General features: G+C 50.8%; 1 protein-coding gene and 1 long non-coding RNA gene across 3 annotated transcripts in view; one reads left to right on the top strand and one right to left on the bottom strand.

Annotated features, from left to right (window-relative positions):
- The window catches only part of LOC135241203 (mediator of RNA polymerase II transcription subunit 14-like), a 21,712-nt gene extending 3,357 nt beyond the window's left edge, over positions 1–18,355 (bottom strand). Inside the window, exons 1-26 of one of the 2 annotated variants that reach the window (XM_064311391.1) lie at positions 18,183–18,355; positions 16,561–16,587; positions 16,343–16,448; positions 15,748–15,921; positions 15,076–15,205; positions 14,779–14,907; positions 14,281–14,388; positions 11,819–11,951; positions 11,538–11,688; positions 11,039–11,150; positions 10,725–10,850; positions 10,438–10,516; positions 9,423–9,582; positions 8,702–8,896; positions 6,116–6,250; positions 5,923–5,999; positions 5,649–5,809; positions 4,828–4,974; positions 4,257–4,348; positions 3,477–3,629; positions 2,926–3,195; positions 2,617–2,760; positions 2,399–2,510; positions 1,846–1,971; positions 594–776; positions 101–339 (exon numbers count right to left, since the gene is read on the bottom strand). In XM_064311391.1, the coding sequence (XP_064167461.1) occupies positions 101–339; positions 594–776; positions 1,846–1,971; positions 2,399–2,510; positions 2,617–2,760; positions 2,926–3,195; positions 3,477–3,629; positions 4,257–4,348; positions 4,828–4,974; positions 5,649–5,809; positions 5,923–5,999; positions 6,116–6,250; positions 8,702–8,896; positions 9,423–9,582; positions 10,438–10,516; positions 10,725–10,850; positions 11,039–11,150; positions 11,538–11,688; positions 11,819–11,951; positions 14,281–14,388; positions 14,779–14,907; positions 15,076–15,205; positions 15,748–15,921; positions 16,343–16,448; positions 16,561–16,587; positions 18,183–18,355 (3,642 nt within the window). The remainder of the gene's footprint in view (positions 1–100; positions 340–593; positions 777–1,845; positions 1,972–2,398; positions 2,511–2,616; positions 2,761–2,925; positions 3,196–3,476; positions 3,630–4,256; positions 4,349–4,827; positions 4,975–5,648; positions 5,810–5,922; positions 6,000–6,115; positions 6,251–8,701; positions 8,897–9,422; positions 9,583–10,437; positions 10,517–10,724; positions 10,851–11,038; positions 11,151–11,537; positions 11,689–11,818; positions 11,952–14,280; positions 14,389–14,778; positions 14,908–15,075; positions 15,206–15,747; positions 15,922–16,342; positions 16,449–16,560; positions 16,588–18,182) is intronic. The other variant, XM_064311392.1, reaches the window with a different exon arrangement.
- The window catches only part of LOC135241207 (uncharacterized), a 25,446-nt gene extending 6,927 nt beyond the window's left edge, over positions 1–18,519 (top strand). Inside the window, exon 4 of the long non-coding RNA XR_010325935.1 lies at positions 14,804–18,519. This is a non-coding gene — a long non-coding RNA (uncharacterized LOC135241207). The remainder of the gene's footprint in view (positions 1–14,803) is intronic.

Below are 18,519 nucleotides of genomic sequence, written 5' to 3'. Positions count from 1 at the left end.
ATAACAGACCGCAGTGGGGGTGGGGGAGGGGCGATTGGGGGGGGGCAGACAACGGATGGATGGGTGGGGTGGATGGACGGACGGACGGACGGACGCTCACGTTGGGCTCCTGCTGAATGATCCTCTGCAGGTGGCGCCTCATGATGACGGAGCCCAGAAACCGCTCCAGGGGGGAGCACAGGTAGCTGCCCGCCAGCCCGGGCACCAGGCAGGGCGTGGGCGAGGGCAGCAGCAGAACGTGCAAGGCACTGTGGGTAAGGATGGTGGGGATGGAGGCCGCCCAGGAGCGCTGAGGTAGCTTGCGAGGTGGGGGCATGTTGGTCGGCATCGCCTGAGAGCCTGTGGGGCAGAAGAGCACTGGCTTAAAGCCTTTAAGGTGTGAGATGACAAACACGTGATTAGAAAGTTCTTAACTGAACGTTCTAACGCTGATGTAACAATCACTGCTGGTAACCGAAAGCAATGGAGTTCTAGAACACCAACTTACAGTATAATTCTGAAGGACAAAAAAAAAAAAAAAAACATTCCAAAAACCTACTCTTCAAAGAGTTTGGAGTGAGCTGTAATGGCGGACCCTGCGCACAGACACTTACTGGTCCCAGCACGGGGAGAATGCGAGGCGTCCGGGATGGGGGAGTGGAGGGAGGGGTTGCCTGGCGACATTCCGTGGATGCGGGCGCCGGGCGAGGGCCCGGACACCTGGGGCGACCCGGGCCAGGTGCCCGTGCGCTGGCTGGGAGACACCATGGCGTACGGAGAGCTGGGCTCCAGTGCTCCTGGAACACAACGTCATCACCGTCAGCAAACTCGCCACCTTCCAGGGACCCAACAACAGCACAGCCTGCATTGCCCATCCAACACCCCTGGCTTCTTCTCCACATCAGAGAACTCCTTGTGAAAGTAAAAGGGCATTGATCAGCCCAGATCAGATGGATTATACCACCTGACAGTAACAGGGGGAGGAAGGAAGCTCTGGCCAGTGGTGTAATCACTCCCAGAGTGTGCTTTGAGGGAAGGCACCGCTAAAGAAAACCAGCACCAGCTCTGCCCTGGTCCCGTCCCCAGACAGGCACAAAACACTGGAATACTCCTCCAGAATTTAATAGAAGGGGGACCCAGGCTGACCGTTTATAATACCCGACTTTCTAAATCAGAGACACACCTTGCACTAAACGCATTCCATGTACAAAAGGAAGCAACACTTGCAACACTTGTTCTCCACTCAGGAGGGAAAAAAAAAATCGTTCATAAACTGCACGCAGCGTGAAAAACAGTTAAATGAATTTAATTTGCGGGCTAATTTCCCCCCCCCCCCCCAAGAAAATGAGCGGTCATGGTAATTGTTTCATTGTACCGGTTCACAGTCTGTGTGTCATGCTCGAGGTCATTTGGCGCCATTTTGAAAGCATGCCACGCTCATTAAAACAAGCGCTATTATGCCCAGAGCTCGCCACACAGTTACTGCAGCAACTGTGAATCCTCGCTTAATGTGACAGGTGGAGGCCTGGAGGAGCCGAGAGGAAACAAATAGGTGCGCACTCGAAGGTAGGAACTAATTACCCAAGTCCACTCCGCTTCGACATCCAGCCTGCCTTTCCCGAAGCAAGACGCACATTAATCAAACTTTCCCGGTCCGGGTTTTATCTACCCCGTTAGGAGCGAGCGGGACAGCGGGCAAGCAGGCAAGCCTCTGGGTCAGAACGAGCCCATTCCGAAAGCGATCCCCACGCCTTTGAGGAGGGGGGAAAAAAAGTGCCCCGTTCGCCCAAAGTGCCCCCGTTCACCTGTCTTAGCTTGCTGCTCTTGCCACCGCCCACCCTAAGCGCGATCACATCGTGCACTTACCATGCGGACTGGCAAAGCTGGAAGTCTGCCCCATAGAAATCCCCAGAGAGGAGGGAGACGGGGCGGGGCCGAAGGGCGAGGGGGCCCGCAGAGCACCGCTAGGGGAGTTGGCTGCGTGGATGTTCCCTGCACACAATCAACCAATCATTTGGGGCTCCGTCAGAGACACACGCCGGCCCAGCAAGGTCACGTCGCATGCAGGCCGAAGCCGGCCGGTGGACACCAGGGGCCTCTAAGCCCCCAGTGAAATGGCGGGTGGGTGGGGAGGGGGGGGCGAGGCTGAATACATGCTTCCACTTTCTATTCCGGTGCAACCACAACGCATTTGATGGGTGTGAATGGGCACAGAGACAATATGAGCGTGAGCACGCGCGCGCGATCGCACACAAACACACAGTGAAGGTAACCACGCATATGAACTACAAGCTGGGTTGATGACTCAACGACTCGACGCCCCTTCCAGGTCCACATCAGGGCAGTCCCCGAGCCTTAGGCGCTCAGGCTCAAGCATAAAGACACCAATGCCGTAGTCCCAGACATGTAAAGCTCTTACCAGGAGACTGCGTGGGCATCATGGACGGGGAGGGGGCCACGTTGGAGTGGTAGGGGTTGGGCGGGGACGTGAGGGGAGGGTAGACTCCGCCGCCCGGCTGCTGCTTCACAAACTTAAAGGAGAGAGAGAGAGAGACAGGGAGAGAGAGCAATTGAGCCAAGCCTTGCGGTGGCACAGACCGGTGAGGTTGTTGTCGCGCGCGGTGAAGCCACACCCACCTGCTGCGGAGCCTGCCCTGGCTGGAGCTGGAACATGAAGGAGTCCATCACGTCGCCGCCCACCGGCGATGGCGGGTTGTCGTCCTCGTTGACGGAGCGCCTTCGTGCGTCCTGGTTGCTGTCCACGAACATGTTCAGGAATGTCTGTCAAGGACACGTCACACCGTAAAACGACTGGCCTCCGATGTGCCACAGCCCTTCGCTCAGGAAGGCCTAGCTCCATTACCTGGGAAGGAGGAAACTGACAGTAAGGGCCGTTTGGTCATCGTGGGGCCGCACGCTTGGGTTTGCGTCCCCGCGTTGCTCTACCTTGAGTCCGGGCGCGGGGTAGAAGCCCTCCACGATCTTGGTGTTGTCGAAGAGGCTGTAGGCCCCGTCGCGGATGGCCACCACGCTCCGGCTGCTGCAGTAGATGTCGATGCAGTACATGTTGCGGAAGGCCAGGCGGATGTGCGTGGGGGACTGGGGCAGGATGGAGAAGCACTGGTAGGCAGTGTTGGTTCTCTGGGTCAGGCCCAGCATGGGCACCGTAGGCAGCTTGTTGATGGCGTTGAGGGGGCCCTGCGTGTCGGACAGTACCTGCCAAGAGGAGAGGAGTTCCAGAAAGTCTGATCGTTCGGAGGACTTCAATTAAACAGTCGCTCCCAACCCAAAAATGAGGACAGTACAACTGTTGTCACTAGGTCACTAGTGAGTCTGAGTTTGGCAAAAGAAATGACTGTAAAATACAGTAACGGCTTATAAATCTACAAGGAAACAATATTTTAGACACCAGTGTGTGACCAAAGCGTGAGCTGGCATTGGACTGGAGCCCAAAGCCTGGATGCTGCCGCTGGGAACAAAGGCCTAGCCAAAGGTACCTGCAGCAGCTGCACCACATGGGGCGTCTTATTGAACATCTCCTGCAGCTGATGGAGGATGATGTTGTGGCAGTTGCTGCAGCCCGAGTTGGGTCCAACCGTGCCCAGCGAGATGTGGAACCTGTGCGTGACGGAGTTCCACTGGATCGTCACCTGAAGGAGAAAGACGACAGAAAGCAGGAATCGATTGGGAATCGAGGGGGGGGGAAGCTAGAGAGCGATGCCCAGACACTCTGTGACCAGGTTCATCAATATGGGCCGAACTTACAAAAACCTTTCCCCTAAACACTCAAAAGACATTATGAAAACCAGTGCGGTGGAGCATAGCCAGATATCTGCATGGCTGCACTGCGATTTGTTGGGGGTAGAAAGCAGTGGAGAGGAGTCACGAGAGGGAGGACAGAGCGCTCTTTGTGGGAGTCCCTCACTCCCGGCAGGCCACACACTGGGCTCTGTTCTGGCTTTCGGGAATTCTGCAACAGCAGCAGCACTGGGCAGAAAACATTTTTGACCTTTCAGCCAAGGTGTCACGTAGACTATTGGGTGAGGGTTTCAGAGATGCGAGTTCCTGACCTTTCCTTTTGATGCCTTTATGGATGATGAAGCAGACACGAGCACAAGCGGCCTTCCACCCCCACTCACTTAGCTGGTAATGCGGAACAGTAGCGGTGTAGCGTAGTAGCGAAGGCAATATAACCAATATACAGATGTACAGCTACAGGAAAAATGATTACTGTGATTCAGCACGATGAATCCTTTCCCGTCTCCACAACAACTCACCGAGCTTCCTTTGGTGCTGCCGTAGCACAGGACCAGCTTGCGGTAATTGTACAGCCGGATCTCGGAGAAGAGGCTGAGGTAGGACGGCAGGTCTGTGGAAAGGAGACAGAGGTGGCGACAGGCTTTCAGAAACTGAGTGAACGCGCTTGACAGCTCAGGGGTTTGGCTCCTTGAACGGCGGCTCTTCTAAGGACAAAGCTTCAGAGGCAAAAATGTCCGCTCATGCAGCGAAGGTCCCTGTCTAATGAAGGAAACCATCTCAGGGTAGCAGTGTAGTGTTGGGTTTTGCAACCTGAAGGGTCGCAGGTTCAATTCCCAGCTGCTGTCGTACCCTTGAACGAGGTACTTAACCCGACTGGCTTCAGTAAACATCCAGCTGTGTTAATGGATTGTAAGTTAAAATGTAATCTGTGTTTGGTTTCTCTGAATAGAAGAGTCTGCTGAATGCCAAAACTGCTCAGTGGCCCTTTGGCCATGAATACAGGTACTGGAGCACAAAGCAGAGTGACTATGGGAGCATGTCTGAATTTTCTCTGGTATGCTCGCGTGTGGGCAGAGGTGTTTGGCATACCCAGCAGGGAGTGGGAGAACTCCAGCACACACTCGTACAGCCGGCTGATGCTGCTCCAGTCGTTGAGGAACATCTCCACCACCTTTCGTCCCCCTACAGGCTCCGACAGGGGGTTCTCGTAGGTCAGATACACGTAGCGCGTAGAGGCTGCGGACACAAACGCACACGTCAAATCCCAGCTCTCTCCTTTCCGCCATGTTGCCTGGAGCCCCTCCGCTCCAGTGCAAGCCATCAGTAATACTCTCACATCCAGTACAATCAGGAGACAGGACAAACGGCCTGGAAAATTGACTTCATCTCAAGAAAAAGCCTCCAACTGCTCACCGCATTTTCACTAGGAGAGCAGTGAGGTAGAACAATTTTGGTTTTCTTTCCCACAAAATGGGATTCATGTTGAATGGCTGGAAACAGTGTTCCAAGTACACTGGGTTCACTCGTCTGTTTAAGGTTCCGTTGTGGTGCATGGACAGACCCCACGGTCCTGGACTGAATCCTGACCCGTGCCAGTGCCGACTGCATAGTATGCACAATTCGCTGTGGCACTGCCTGAAGTTAGGAAGGGATTCAAGCAGTAGGGGGATCTGTATCTCATTGCTCTCTAGCGACCCCTGCTGCTTGATCAGGTGACTGCAAGTCTGCCTGTTAAGATGCACATGAACCGCCATCCTCCTTAATTCAAGATCAAGTTAATATATGCATATTTTAACATTATGAAGACAGTGTTAAGCAGCCTTTGTAGGCTCTGGTGTGTTTTGGGCCATGCGGGTGTGTTCTGTCAGGCTCTCTGGTGCATTTTGGACCACACAGGGGCATGTTCTGACCTTGCTCCTTGCTGGAGGTGCTGGCGAGGGGGCAGTTGGAGAAGACCAGCTCCGCCACCCAGGTGCGGTTGTTGCGGCCCTGGAGCCGGAAGGTGCAGTCCAGCAGGGAGCGCTCTAGAGCCCTCTGTGTCTCCTCACTCACACCCTTACTGGGCGGGATCCTGGGAGCAGAGGGAGAGGGAGGGAGAGAGAGAGAGATCAGCACTGGCATATAAACAGACACACACACGCACTGTGAGCGTGTGCGTACGTGTGTTTGTGTTCTGCGTATTACCTGAGGATGCGGATGGCGTGGCTGCACCCATCCCCCTCCACCTGCACTCCCTGATGAGGGATCTCCATGTTGGTCAGCTGGAAGCAGAGGACAAGCAGATGAGGAAACCTTCACAGGTCTCCAGTGGAGAAACACGTACAGCGGTATCAGAGAGGCGCGTGTGCACAGGGCTCATGCAGAACAGTGCACTCACCTCGCAGCGCAGCCCAATGAAGGGCATGTTGGTGTCACACATGGCCACCAGGTGAGCCAGGACCTTGTTGAAGGCACACATTTCCCCAGAGCGCTTGGGCTTCTTGGGTTCCACTGCAGCCTGGTCTCCAGACAGCTGTCAGCCCAGAGGGAGGGAGAGAGCAAGAGAGGCAGGAAGGGTGTGGGAAGGAGAGAGGGGGAGGGAGGGAGGGAGGGAGAGGGGGGGAAGGGGCAGGAAAGGAGAGAGGGAGGGAGAGAGTGGGAGGAGGGAGGGAGAGAGGGAGTGGGAGGGAGGGAGGGAGATAGAGAGACAGGGAGAATGAGGGGGAGGGAGTGTGAACTCATGGCAGCTAAATTTAGACTGTACAACTCCAACTTGAAAACTTGTCTCGCGTCTTGTTTCAACAGTTTGTATGCCCTTGAATGTTGCAGCAGAGATGTATATACCAGATGTCTATACCAGGTGTGCCTATAGTTTAGAGCCAACCCATAATGTCAGTAATGGCCTGCTTGCCAAAATATTAACTCCCAGGTGAAAAAGCAAGTAGTTTTTCTCTAAATCCTATTTTTGTACAGTTTCAGCTTGCATAGCCAATTATGTTGTGAAAATGGCCTCAGACAATTCTTAAACCTGTGTGATAAGATAGTTATATTGGGTTGGCTGCCTAATTTGAACATATACATTTTTTATATACTTACTTCAATAAAAAATAAAAAAAACTTCAGTGAGATTAACAGGGCAGTAATCTCTTTTTTCACCATTCACTTCATTTTGATGAGCCCCAAGCCTTCCTTTGGGCACCACTGGTGTATAAACTAATAACATAATGCTAATCAGTTCACAGTCAGGGAATCCCCAGACTCTCGTTCGCTTCGTTCCAAACGGCAGTTAGCAGCCAACCCCCCCCCCCCCCCCCAGGACTGTCATACGGTGTCTCAATACTGATATCATCCTAAGCAGGGCCTGCCAGCTACAAGGTGAACAGAAGCTGCCAATAATGACACATACATGCATGGCACCCGAACATGCTCACGCTCACACATGCGCACACAAGTTACAGGCACTCTCCATGACACTCCAAGCTCACTATGACACTAATCAGCAAACAGCAGGCATTCTATCATCCCTACAGCCCAGTAAATCCAGGACATTCTCACGCTCGTGTCATCAGCAGTGAAACAAATGTACTCGCTTGTAATGCCAGCACTGGTTACAGATTTTAATGTTCTTGTGTAGATTTAAACAGATTTCTCTCTGTCCAGCAGGGGGATGATGGCATAGCAGGATGTTTACTAATAATAATGATGATGATAGTAATCTTGCATATCTGAGGAGAGGTGGGGGGAACCCCAGAAGCGTGGTTAAGAGGAAGTGAGACTGTCGGGCCTGTCGGCCGTCGCACGCTGACTGCTTACCCCTCTTTATGGGGCCCGAGGAAGGGCAGAACGTGTGCCAGCATCGGTGCTGTAACTGCACACAGAACTGCCCTCAGCCAGGGCAACTACACAGGCCCTTACATACAATCCATTCATACAGCTGCCTATTTTACTGTAGGGCAGTTCACAGATCTGCCTCTCATCAGACCCTCCAAGGAAAACAGACTGTGTTCACTGTGCTGACCAGGAGTCAGCAAACCGTGATGAAGAGACAGTGCTCAGTTGCAAAACATCTGATTGGATCAGCATTATGTGAACTTTAGGTTCTCCATAATGCAATGTAATCATTGTTTTGTATTGTTGGGAAACTGATGTCACGGGGAACAAGTTGGTGCCTTTGGTGGTGGGGTGCTGACTAATGATCTTGCTATCTATGAGTCAGTGTCCGGCCAGATACAAAGGTTTACCCAGTGTGATATGCTTAGAGAGATAGTGCGAGTAGGATCATTGATTTATAGTGTTTTGCCATGATTGTGTCTTCATTTGATGACTTGGCATTTTGCTTTGATCTTTGAATATATAAGGGGAAAGGCGCAATGGCAATACAACCTCCTGTTCATATGCGCAGAGCCATCTCACTACACACACTTTGTATATTATCGTCATTGCACATACTGTAAAATAAACTGCATTCACTTTAACCTGGCATTCCTTTTTTGACTGTTACTGCTGCACACCTAGCAGTTTCAGGGTCCTAACATAAGCATAGAACTCAGTATATCAGCACCCTGTAGTCACTCGCATATTACACTAGTGCCGTAGCAGGATAAACTACTGTATCTATGCAGGCTATACCTGCCAGAGGCACGTACGTATCTACTGCCTACAACGGATAGCGTTGACTACTGGCGGATCACTGGCAGTCTCCTATGTACAACTGTTAGCAGAGAGGAAAGGATAAGACATTATATTTGGGAGTCAGATAGCTGAGATAACGTTAAATGAATCCCGTTCCAGTAGCACCGCGTAAGACTACACGCTTTCCACTCAGATACTTCCGCTGTTCGCTGTATCCGAGGGGTTTCTTACATCACTGAGGCTATTTCGGTCGGCTACGTGGCTCAAGGGTACACCGGCAGCGCCCCGGCTGGGAATCGAACCTGCAACCTTCGTGTTACGAGCCCATCGCGTTGTTATCCTGGAGCCCCACCTTCCTCTTGGCTCCCGGTCGTGCGGCCCGGCTAGCAGCGGCGTCCTGCAGCAGCTCCTCCAGGTTGGGCTTGAACTCCTGCAGCAGCTGGGCGCAGGGCGGGCCCTCCTCGCCCTCCAGCTGCATCACAGACAGGAAGTAGTACTTGTACTGCAGCTCCGTGGGGCATCCGGGCACCTCGAACATCTCCACCACCTGCAGGGAGCCATGACAGGGTGGGAGGGGCTAAGGGGGCCAGCACTGACTGACACGTTTCAGCAAGGCAACAACGGGAAAGCTCTCTCTTAATAAGCTACTCCCCCTGGGGACAGCTGAATGTTAAAAACAGTGCTTTCTGCAGACCGGGAGCACAAACTGGACTGCACACTTGCTTCAGTCTGAAACTAAAACCTGATTCGGCTGATCGCTTACATCACTGTGGCCTCCGTCTCCAAGTGGCCTGTATCACGAAGCATGATTACTGCGTTAGCCGGATGACTGCGCTGAGTAAAACCTGGAACCCTCCCAAATCCGGAACATGGACTGAAGTGAAAAGAGCCGTTCCGGGTTTTCACTCGGTGCAGTCATCCGGCTAACTCAGTAATCCTGCTTCATGATAGAGGCCACAGGTCTGAGCACTTGTGCAGTCGTACACTGGCCCTGATTCGTACATTTCACAGCCCTCTACAGGCAGATGTGGTGCTTGCGCAAGTGTGAAGGGAGACCTGTGGGCGGGGCTTACTATGTAGTACTGAGGGAGGCGTGTCAGCTTGATGAAGAGGCGGTGCTTGGACAGGCTGCCGACGGGGTGGGAGGCGGAGTTAGAGAGGTGCAGGGTGTCGCTGCATATGGTCGGGAGGTGTTTGACTGACTGCCTGCACCTCTGCTCCCCCAGCCAAAACCTTCACAACAAGAAGGGTAATAAGCAATATTATACTCATACAGCACCTCTGCTGCCCCAGCCAAAACCTTCACAGACACACAGACCTGGTTTCAAATATATATTTGAAATAACCCTTTAAAACTATACATCTGCAAAGATAAATACATTTAAAAAAACAATTTTCAAACAAAAACCATTTAATTTCCAAAATACTTAAAAACTCTTCAATATTTAGACTATATATTTACATGAAATTCTCACGTAACTGCAAGTACGTTTCCAAATTTACCGATTAATAAAGCTTCATTTGAGATTCAGATCCAACTCTGGTCTAACAGATGCATCCTCACAGCGATTAATCATTATTAACATGACCACCACACTTCATACTGTGTATATGTACACACGTAGTAGTAACAGAACATGTGTAGTACACACTACATAGGAATCCACACACACACACGTGTGCACAGTGTGCTGTGTGCAATGAGAGATGGTAGGCAGACAAGGCCCCTGTGAACAGCTGCCACAGTGCCAGCAGCTGGTTCTTCTTTACAATGCATAACACCTTTCTCAACATCACAGCCCAGTCAGCCCTGAGGACATTCCCACCCCTCCCACTGCTGGGGCCCCCCGGTCAGCCGCTCACACAGACGCGAGGGACACCTTTATTAAAAGTAAGACCTGTGGGGTCGCTTGTGCCCACCCTCGGAGGTGTTTTCCCTGTATTATGCAGAAAAAAAGCAGCTGCAAGCCAAATAAAAAGGACAGGAACCGATAATAAAGGCTTAAAACAGGTCTTCACGGGCCTCAGGGGAGCTGAGTTTCAGGCATCCGAGTGGCCTACTAGAAGCCATGAGCCCGGGGGTCTTACTTGAGCTGCTGCAGCCAGGAGATGATGCATTTCATGTCGTCGTTGATCGATTTCTCAATGTCATCCAGCATGGACTGGTCTAGAGAGAAGCACACACATGCACCTGAGCCGATCAGTTTCCATCTCATCCTCCGCTTAAATTAAATAAGGGGAAAAAAAGGCTGTTTAAAATATCTTTCCCTTTTTCCTTTCCAAACTGTTCTGTTCAGCCTTTGATTTGAATAAGAGGTTTATGAACAGATTTCACCTCATAAATGTCCCTAGCAGTCCCCTAGCCTGCTGCTTACCGATTCCATACAGCATGGGCTGGAACGTTCCGGAATGCAAGTCGACAAATATGTGGAGACACTCGGAGCGCCCGCAGGGCTCCAGGATGGGAATGACCAGGGTGGGAAGAGCAGTCTCGATGAAGGCTGAAAGAGAAGACCACCAATTATTATTATTATTATTATCTGCTCAGCATACTGCTGAGACTCTATCCAGCACATCTTCATTTCAGACTGGAGTGTCAACATATTAGCATATGGAAACGGTGTTGGGTGCCACTTGGACCGCTCTTATGGTAGCATGACACGGGGCTGCGTGGGGGGGCGACACTCACAGCTATCGACGGGGTTGTAGCCCTTGAGTATGGCTTTGAGCTCCTGCAGCTTCTGATGGGAGCGAGCGTGGACGCTGTCGATCAGCAGCTTCTCCACGGACAGATGGTCGATCTGCGGGAAGGGGAGGCGAGGGGAACAGACAGTGGCGTCTCTGTCAGAGAGGAAGGCCCCGCTTCCTGTTTCTCATGGGCCAAACATAATCGGAATGCGAGGCGGCATTTCTTCCTTCCCCGCAGCTGAAGGTCACCATGCCAACGCGCATATTCCAGATCCGTAAGCAAGCCGGACGAGCGGCCACTCTGCGCACGGTGTTGCTGCACACGGCCGGGTCATTGGAACAGCCCGTCCTCAAACTAACGAACACACCAGGAAGCAGACGGGGCTGAGAAGGTCCCGCATCATCAGATACAGATGCTGAAAACTGCCAGACTACAGACAATATGCATGCTGTGGAGGTGTTTTCCAGTACAGTGACAAGTTTTTTGTTTTTTTTGTTACCTTCATGGCTCTCTCCATTAGTTTGGAGTCACAGGCTGGCAGTGGAGGCTCATGGGATATCTGCAGTGGTTTAGAGCCGTCGGACTCGTCGATCTTGATGTTGACCTTGTGGACGGAGGCGGAGCCCGTCTTGCGGCCCAGGATCTGTTGGCTGGAGACGTTACAGTGCGTTTTAAACGGAGACGGGACCACGGGTGGCCATCATCAGGTCAACGAGTCTGCCTAAACTCAAACGGGCTTTTTCCGTGCCCCTCGTCTTTAGGCGAGGAGCGGACGCTTACTTCCAGACGGTGAGAGTGAGGCACTTGGCGGGCAGGTAGCGCTCGACCTGGACCAGGTCCCCCCAGCGCTCGCGGACCAGCATCAGGGTCTGAGAGTGCAGCACCTCCAGCTGCAGCGACAGGCAGAACGAGTCTGGAGCGCCCGGGGTCAAGGGCCGTCAAACCGCTGGACGACCGCGCCGTGTTCTGAACACGCGCGGGGAAAAAAAAAAAACAACCGCCTCCGCTACGTAAAGCACCGCGCGGCCTCGACGCCCAATCAGCACGTAAAACATGGCGGCTCTGTGCCGCCATTGGTTACACCACAGAGGGCTGGGAAAGCTAAGAACAAAGATGAGACAAAATGCACACCTTGTGTCTCGAATCCACATAAGGATCAAAATGGCGACACCGCATTGATTACATGCAGGGAAGACCTGGCTGGCTGCGCACGTTGCGTTTCGGTGTGTGTGTTTTTGGAATTAAGGAGGCCGCTGGGGGAGCAGTAGCATTCTGAGGTTACAGGAGTGCATTTGAAGCGCGGGGGGAACATAACAGTCACTGTTATCCAGGGTAGATTCAGAGCACAGGGCTCATTCATATCTACAGCACGTGGAAAAGCCTGCAACTGTGTGGCCAACCTTCACATTCCTGATTCACTTGTTTGTCAGTCCGAACAGAAAGCTCCCCTCTCCCTGGACTAAAAATAAACCAATGCGAACCACAAAAAAACTGCTACGAAAAAGATTCAGTACAACACTGCTAAACACTGCTACATTTATGAGATACAGCTTGCTTATTCCAATATTTACAGTATTTCAGTATTTTAATAATACAAGCCTTTGAATGTCTGTGCCAAAGCATGGATACAGCCTGAATAGGGCTTAAAGCTGAATGATGAGCCAATATGCAGATGCGTGGGCCCGGATGGTCTCCTCTAAGCCAACACAAAGTCACTGAGGAGATATCAGACAGCGTGTAATGACCCATTAGACAAAAATAACGAAGAGCAGTATCCAGTAAATACAGAGGAGACCAGACTGAAGGTGAGATGCCAGCAGCATGAACACAGGCTTCCAGACTGAGGCCTAACTGGTGCCCGTCACTCTTGCCCGGCATTTCACAGAGCCTTCAGGGGAAGAGGACGCAACGGGTCCTCAGCATTCAGGAAACACGCAGTTAAACTGCATTTCTGAGAACCAAGACGAGCCAGTCAACAGATCCCCGACGTTCTCCTGCAGATGCCCTCACCCAGATCAGACTCAAACGAGAATGGAATTCATTGTCCAGGGCAGGGGTGGATAAATCTAGGTCCTGGAGTGTGACTGAGGTTCCTGCTTTTTTTCTCCATTGAAAAGGTATAACTATATAATTGGACTAATTATTAGTTTTAGAGGATGAGTACAAACTCCAGAAAGGGGGCTCAGATGGGTGTGAGCGTCTGCTCTGAAATGAGTCATCACTCTTAGCAGCGTCCTCTGCTATCCGAGGGAACCCTTCCTAGAGAAAGAGGCCGCGGGAGATGCAGAGGAGTCACGCGCTAATCACACTCTCTTTCACGCCCTCTCCCGTCTTTCCTCTCTCATAAGAGACCGCTCACCACTCAGCTCTCAGATGTGAGTGAGGTGAGGCTCGGGAAAGCTCCGACAGCCTCATTAAAATGAATTCCCGGATAAACTGGTTGGTAAAAAAAAACGGTTGCTTTTAATCATGTCGGCTACAATTTCCTTGCTGCTTTAAGCCATTTTTTTGCAGTCCTATGCTTCCAGTGTCACACACAATATGAGACAATGGCCAAACAGCAAGGGTACTGTGAGGGTGCAAAGCTTCCGAGCCGAGACTGCATTCTGCGCCACTGTCAGAAGCTCCTGTTTATTTGAATGGCACATTCCAAACGCGACCCCAGCTGAGCACAAGGGCTGCAGAGCTGTTACAATGGGGCGCTGACCACTCTGCTGCTTAGCAACCGAAAGCACACATTCTACGGGAGGCCACTCCAGACGGCCAGCAGCCCTCGGAGACAGACGCACTCGACTCCCCCCACCCTACCCCCACCCCCGACGAATACGGTCGCAGCACTCCCGTGGGCCCAGAAAAACAACACACCTATCTTCACCCCACTTGTGTTCCCCAGTGCAAAATGTACACCTGAGAGGACATGAAGGGCTGGCCAAGGCACACACTGTAGCACAGCCAATATCTATTCTATCTGCATGGCCAGAGACACGTCACTGCACACTCAGCTTTCACACTGTGCACTATGCGCACCACCTACCCATCATGCACAGCAGGACAAAGAGGTGGGCAGGGACACGGAGAGCTCGCACACTCTACGCTAAATATAAACCACTGTACCTACACCATCACACAGAGCAAACCAAGCCTGCTGAAAGAGTAACGCTGGCCACCAAGAGGCGGTGTGCTGTGTTCGGACAGGGGCAGGGAGAACCAGGCAGCACTGGTTCGTGGGATTTAAAGGATACGCAGGCAGTTGTACATGTCCTGAAGGGGCTTTTCGTCGGCGAACAGGCGGGACTGCACCAGCTCGTGGATGAAGTTCACCTGCATGCTGTGCACTAGGGCCCTTCCGTCTGTGTGGGGACAGGAGACGGGGGCAGAGGGGTCACAAACGGGGTGAATGCACTGTTCTCTCACACCGATGGGATCGGTCAAACTGATGGGGGCATTGCCACGAGGCAGATGTGTTCATGTATGAGGGGAAAAAAAGAAACCGCTCCCTGCCATGGCAAGTTAAAAAGGGTTGGGCATGTGATTGACTTTAAGGTACTTACAAAAATAATGTAAACTGAAGCAATACACCTGTATGGGTTTTAAAAAAAAATATATAGCTTTCCAGTATTCAATTAAAGCTGTAAACTTATATGAAAGGATCTGTACAGAATATATTTTTTTAGTGCATTTAATATTGATTTTAATAAGAGCACTTTGTATCAGGCCCATTCCCACATTTTTGGCCTCACCTCCCGTTTCCTTGTCCTCCACCAGGATCTCCAGTTTCAGAAGCCTCCACGGGATGTCCGGGTCGTCCCCCATCACTGTAAGCGTGGCCTCGAACTCGCCCTCCACCCGGAACTTCACCCGCCCGTTGGCTAAGACAAGGTGACAACACGTGAGTCACTCTGTGTTGGTGTACAACCTTATGTACATCTCCTCCCACGAATTAGCATTATGTGGCCCGTGGAGAATTTTTGGGGAATTCCAGTCCACAACCGTACTGATGGGTATTGATGGTCGCCATGGGAAGGGGCAGAGCTTACCCACGGTGAGGTTGGCCAGTTGCGGGGGCAGGTCTGTGGTGACCAGGCGGTGACGCAGGATCTGACTGAGCTGGTTCAGGGTGGCCTGCTTCTCTGCTTTGGTGATGGGGTCAGGAGGGATGATCTTGTCCTGCAGGCACATGTCCCCTCAGTGTTACCGGACTGCCCCACGACAAACAGCTTGTTAGTCACAACAAATTCAGTGCCTGTGGAGATGACTGTCAACCACTGGACAAGCGTTTTCAGCACAGAAAGGCTGGCTGCTCCATGTTGCATGTTAAAGACCAACATGTCCAGTACCACTGAAGCGCTCGCAACCATGTGAACTTATCAAGGTTGGACAAATATCAACTTGTTGTTCAATCAGAATTTTAAAATGTGTGGTCCACGTTCCTGCTACAAACATTGCCTCAGCAAGCATTTATGATGATTGATAGCATGATCCATCCTGCTACAAACACTGCATCAGCAAGCATTTATGACGATTGATGGCATGATCCATTTGCTACTTCCCATGAGGAGTCCGTGTGAATGGTTTTAGCAACCGTTCCGTCAAGATGTTGGCATTCAGCTGCCTTTTGGTATGAAGGCAGCTGAAAATCTGTTTGGCGTAAACATTCCCAGAAATCTCAGTGTCAGAACTGCAGCACCATCCCAGGGCACACAGCTTACCCTAATGCAGGTGGGGAGACGCGGGTAGGAGCCCGTGGTCAGCACGTCGATGGCAAAGGGGATGGCAAAGCTGGGCAGACGGGCATGAACCAGGGCATCCCGCGCCAGCGAAGCCAGCCTGTCTGCTGTGTCTACAAACAGGAAGGCCTGCTGGTCCAGGAAGCTGGAGATCATCTGCAGATAGAAAAAACCAACTTCAGTTTCAGAAAGACTACAGTACCCTTGAAACCACACGGGCCAATCTTCTTGAAACACTCAACAGGACTGTAGAACCTCTTTTACAGTGGTCTCAGTGTTTTTCAGTTTCACAGTTCATGGGTATTTGCCTGTGTAAAATCTAACTTTTGATATTCATGAATTCTTGACCACGTTTCATTTTAATTCCAAACAAAAATATAGCCATTCAAAACATTGAAGCCTATTTGCAGAAAATGGCAACCGGTTAAAATAATAAAAATACGGTGTTATACATTGAATAATGCAAACTAAATAAGTTTATACAGACAGAAGGTTGCTGGTGGGTTTTGTAGGATCTGCTGTGTGTGTGTGCACAGTACTGAGAGAGTACTCCTAAGTGTACAGTGAGGTCACATACCGCACACTTCTCCACCTTCCCAGCATTTCCTGCCCACTTCACTAACGCCAACAGCCTCACAAAGAGTTGCCGGGTCCGACTAGCAAACTGCACAATGTCGACTTTCCTGTCAAAAGGCAAGCATTTGAGATTCAAAGGTGGCTCCACAGTCACATACTTTCAGTAAATTTGCTCAGTTCTTATGACTCGCTTCTCCTTGTGTCGAGACAAACACTTACCTTTCCATGTCTGGCTTCCTGGGTAGCCTGTAACACATAAGATACATTTAGTTAATGATACAAAATCAAAGCATTATCAAAACCTCATCTAATTACCAACTGCATTAAGACACATGGACTAAGAGTACTGGAGTTCAACCCAGCCAGGCCCATGTGCATTAACTTCCTTTAAAGCAAATGACAGAGGAAAAAGCTCCACACTTCAAAGCCAACCATGTCTGGACAAGGCTATACAGAATAAAGAGGTTATTTTTGTAGCTGCGGAAGAGAATCCTCAATAATAACTAGCCCAGAATATAGCACGAATCCCTGCTAATGTTCCAAAATCTAGTGGAAAACCTTCCCAGAGGAGCGGAGGCTACTATAGCAGCAAGAGGGGGACCAACTCCATATTAATGGTTTTGGAATGACATGTTCAACAAGCACATGTGGGTGTGATGTTCTGGTGTCTACATACTTCTGGCCATGTAGTGTATATGAACCATACACAGCAAGAGAAAGCAAACAGGGTTGTAGATGCACGCGCACACACACACATAGCAGGGTGTGTAACTCGGCACATGGAGGGGCCTTAAACTGAAGCTGACAATGAAAGGTCTGTGTGTGTGCGCGCAGTTTTAAATGCGTTCCATGAGAACCTCCAGCTGTGATGCATGTCAGTCACACAGTATGTGGGAGGAGTTTAACTGCTGCATGCTGGCCTCTGAAAACGCATTACTGCAGTGGGAGGGGTCAGGAAACCTTTACGCAGCAACAGGGAGCTAATGCTTTCACATGCAGTGCAGGGGACTGGCTTCGTTAGTCAAACCAAATTTACTCTTTGCTTTCACTGCAAATCCAATCTAAGAGGCTCGGCGATGTTTGTTGCTGTAGCATCAAAGAAAACAAGGCTCATACATACTTGGCGAAAGGTTTTAATAAAAAATGTACATACAGTTGGCTCCGCGGATACAGATATAAATCAGAGCACGATACGCATCCTTCACTAAATGGATGCGAAACTTTGTTTATTACAGCCGATGTCTCTAAATACAAGCTTGAACGTACCTGTAAATGAAGTAAATTCCTAAAATAATCCAATTATTCTCTTACAGTTGGTAAATAAACTAGGCGTGTGTAACCTTATATTGAAAAGTCCACACAAACCTGTTGAGAAAAGTTCCACAACCACCTGCTTGAACCAAATATTACCTTGATATACATGAGTAAATTCAGCTCTACTTCGGTAAGTTGTGCGGTTTTCACTCAACGCGACTGCGACTGTTTTTTAAAACAACATTTAACTGCCAAACTGTACTTAAATACACAAACAAGTTCCCATCGGTGGAACCACTGACTATAAACCATGGTCGAACAACCGAACGATCAGGAGAAGAGGATGGGTCAGCTAATTTCCCTGGCAATCAACAGCAGACGAATTCCATGTCAGGGAAAAGTGTTGACAGTAACCAGGGGCTCCAGAAAATGCGACAAACGGGGAAATCGCTCCACCATCGCATCGGCCACTTTTGACAGCTAAGTAGCTAAATAGCAAGCTAACAATTAAAGCGCATAACGTTAACTAGCTATAACTAACAAAGTCGCTAGATAACTAACTTAACTGGCCACCTGTCAGTACTCACAGTTCAGCCAACAGGGTGATTTCATGATAGGTTCTTTGCAGGAGGAATTCGATCAGCAGGCTAAGTCGGACGCCATGCGTTGCCGGGGCACCTGGAGGAGGGGGCTGAGGCGCTGAAGTTGGACCCCCGGCCGGGACCAGTTGGCCATCTGGACCAATTTGCACCGGAGCCATTTTAAAAACAGTTTATAGCAACGGAGAACGAAAAAGAAAGTTAGTGAATCTGGAGGTCTCTGATCACTTCGGACAGGAGCTCCCCGCTTTTACACTACGTCCTGTTCGTCTTGGCAGGACGTTGGCGTCTTCGCCCCAGTGAAAAAACAGGATACATCCTTTGA

The sequence above is a fragment of the Anguilla rostrata genome, chromosome 15, assembly GCF_018555375.3.
Source record: "Anguilla rostrata isolate EN2019 chromosome 15, ASM1855537v3, whole genome shotgun sequence".
NCBI lineage: Eukaryota > Metazoa > Chordata > Actinopteri > Anguilliformes > Anguillidae > Anguilla > Anguilla rostrata.
This window is presented reverse-complemented; position numbering and strand designations above follow the sequence as displayed.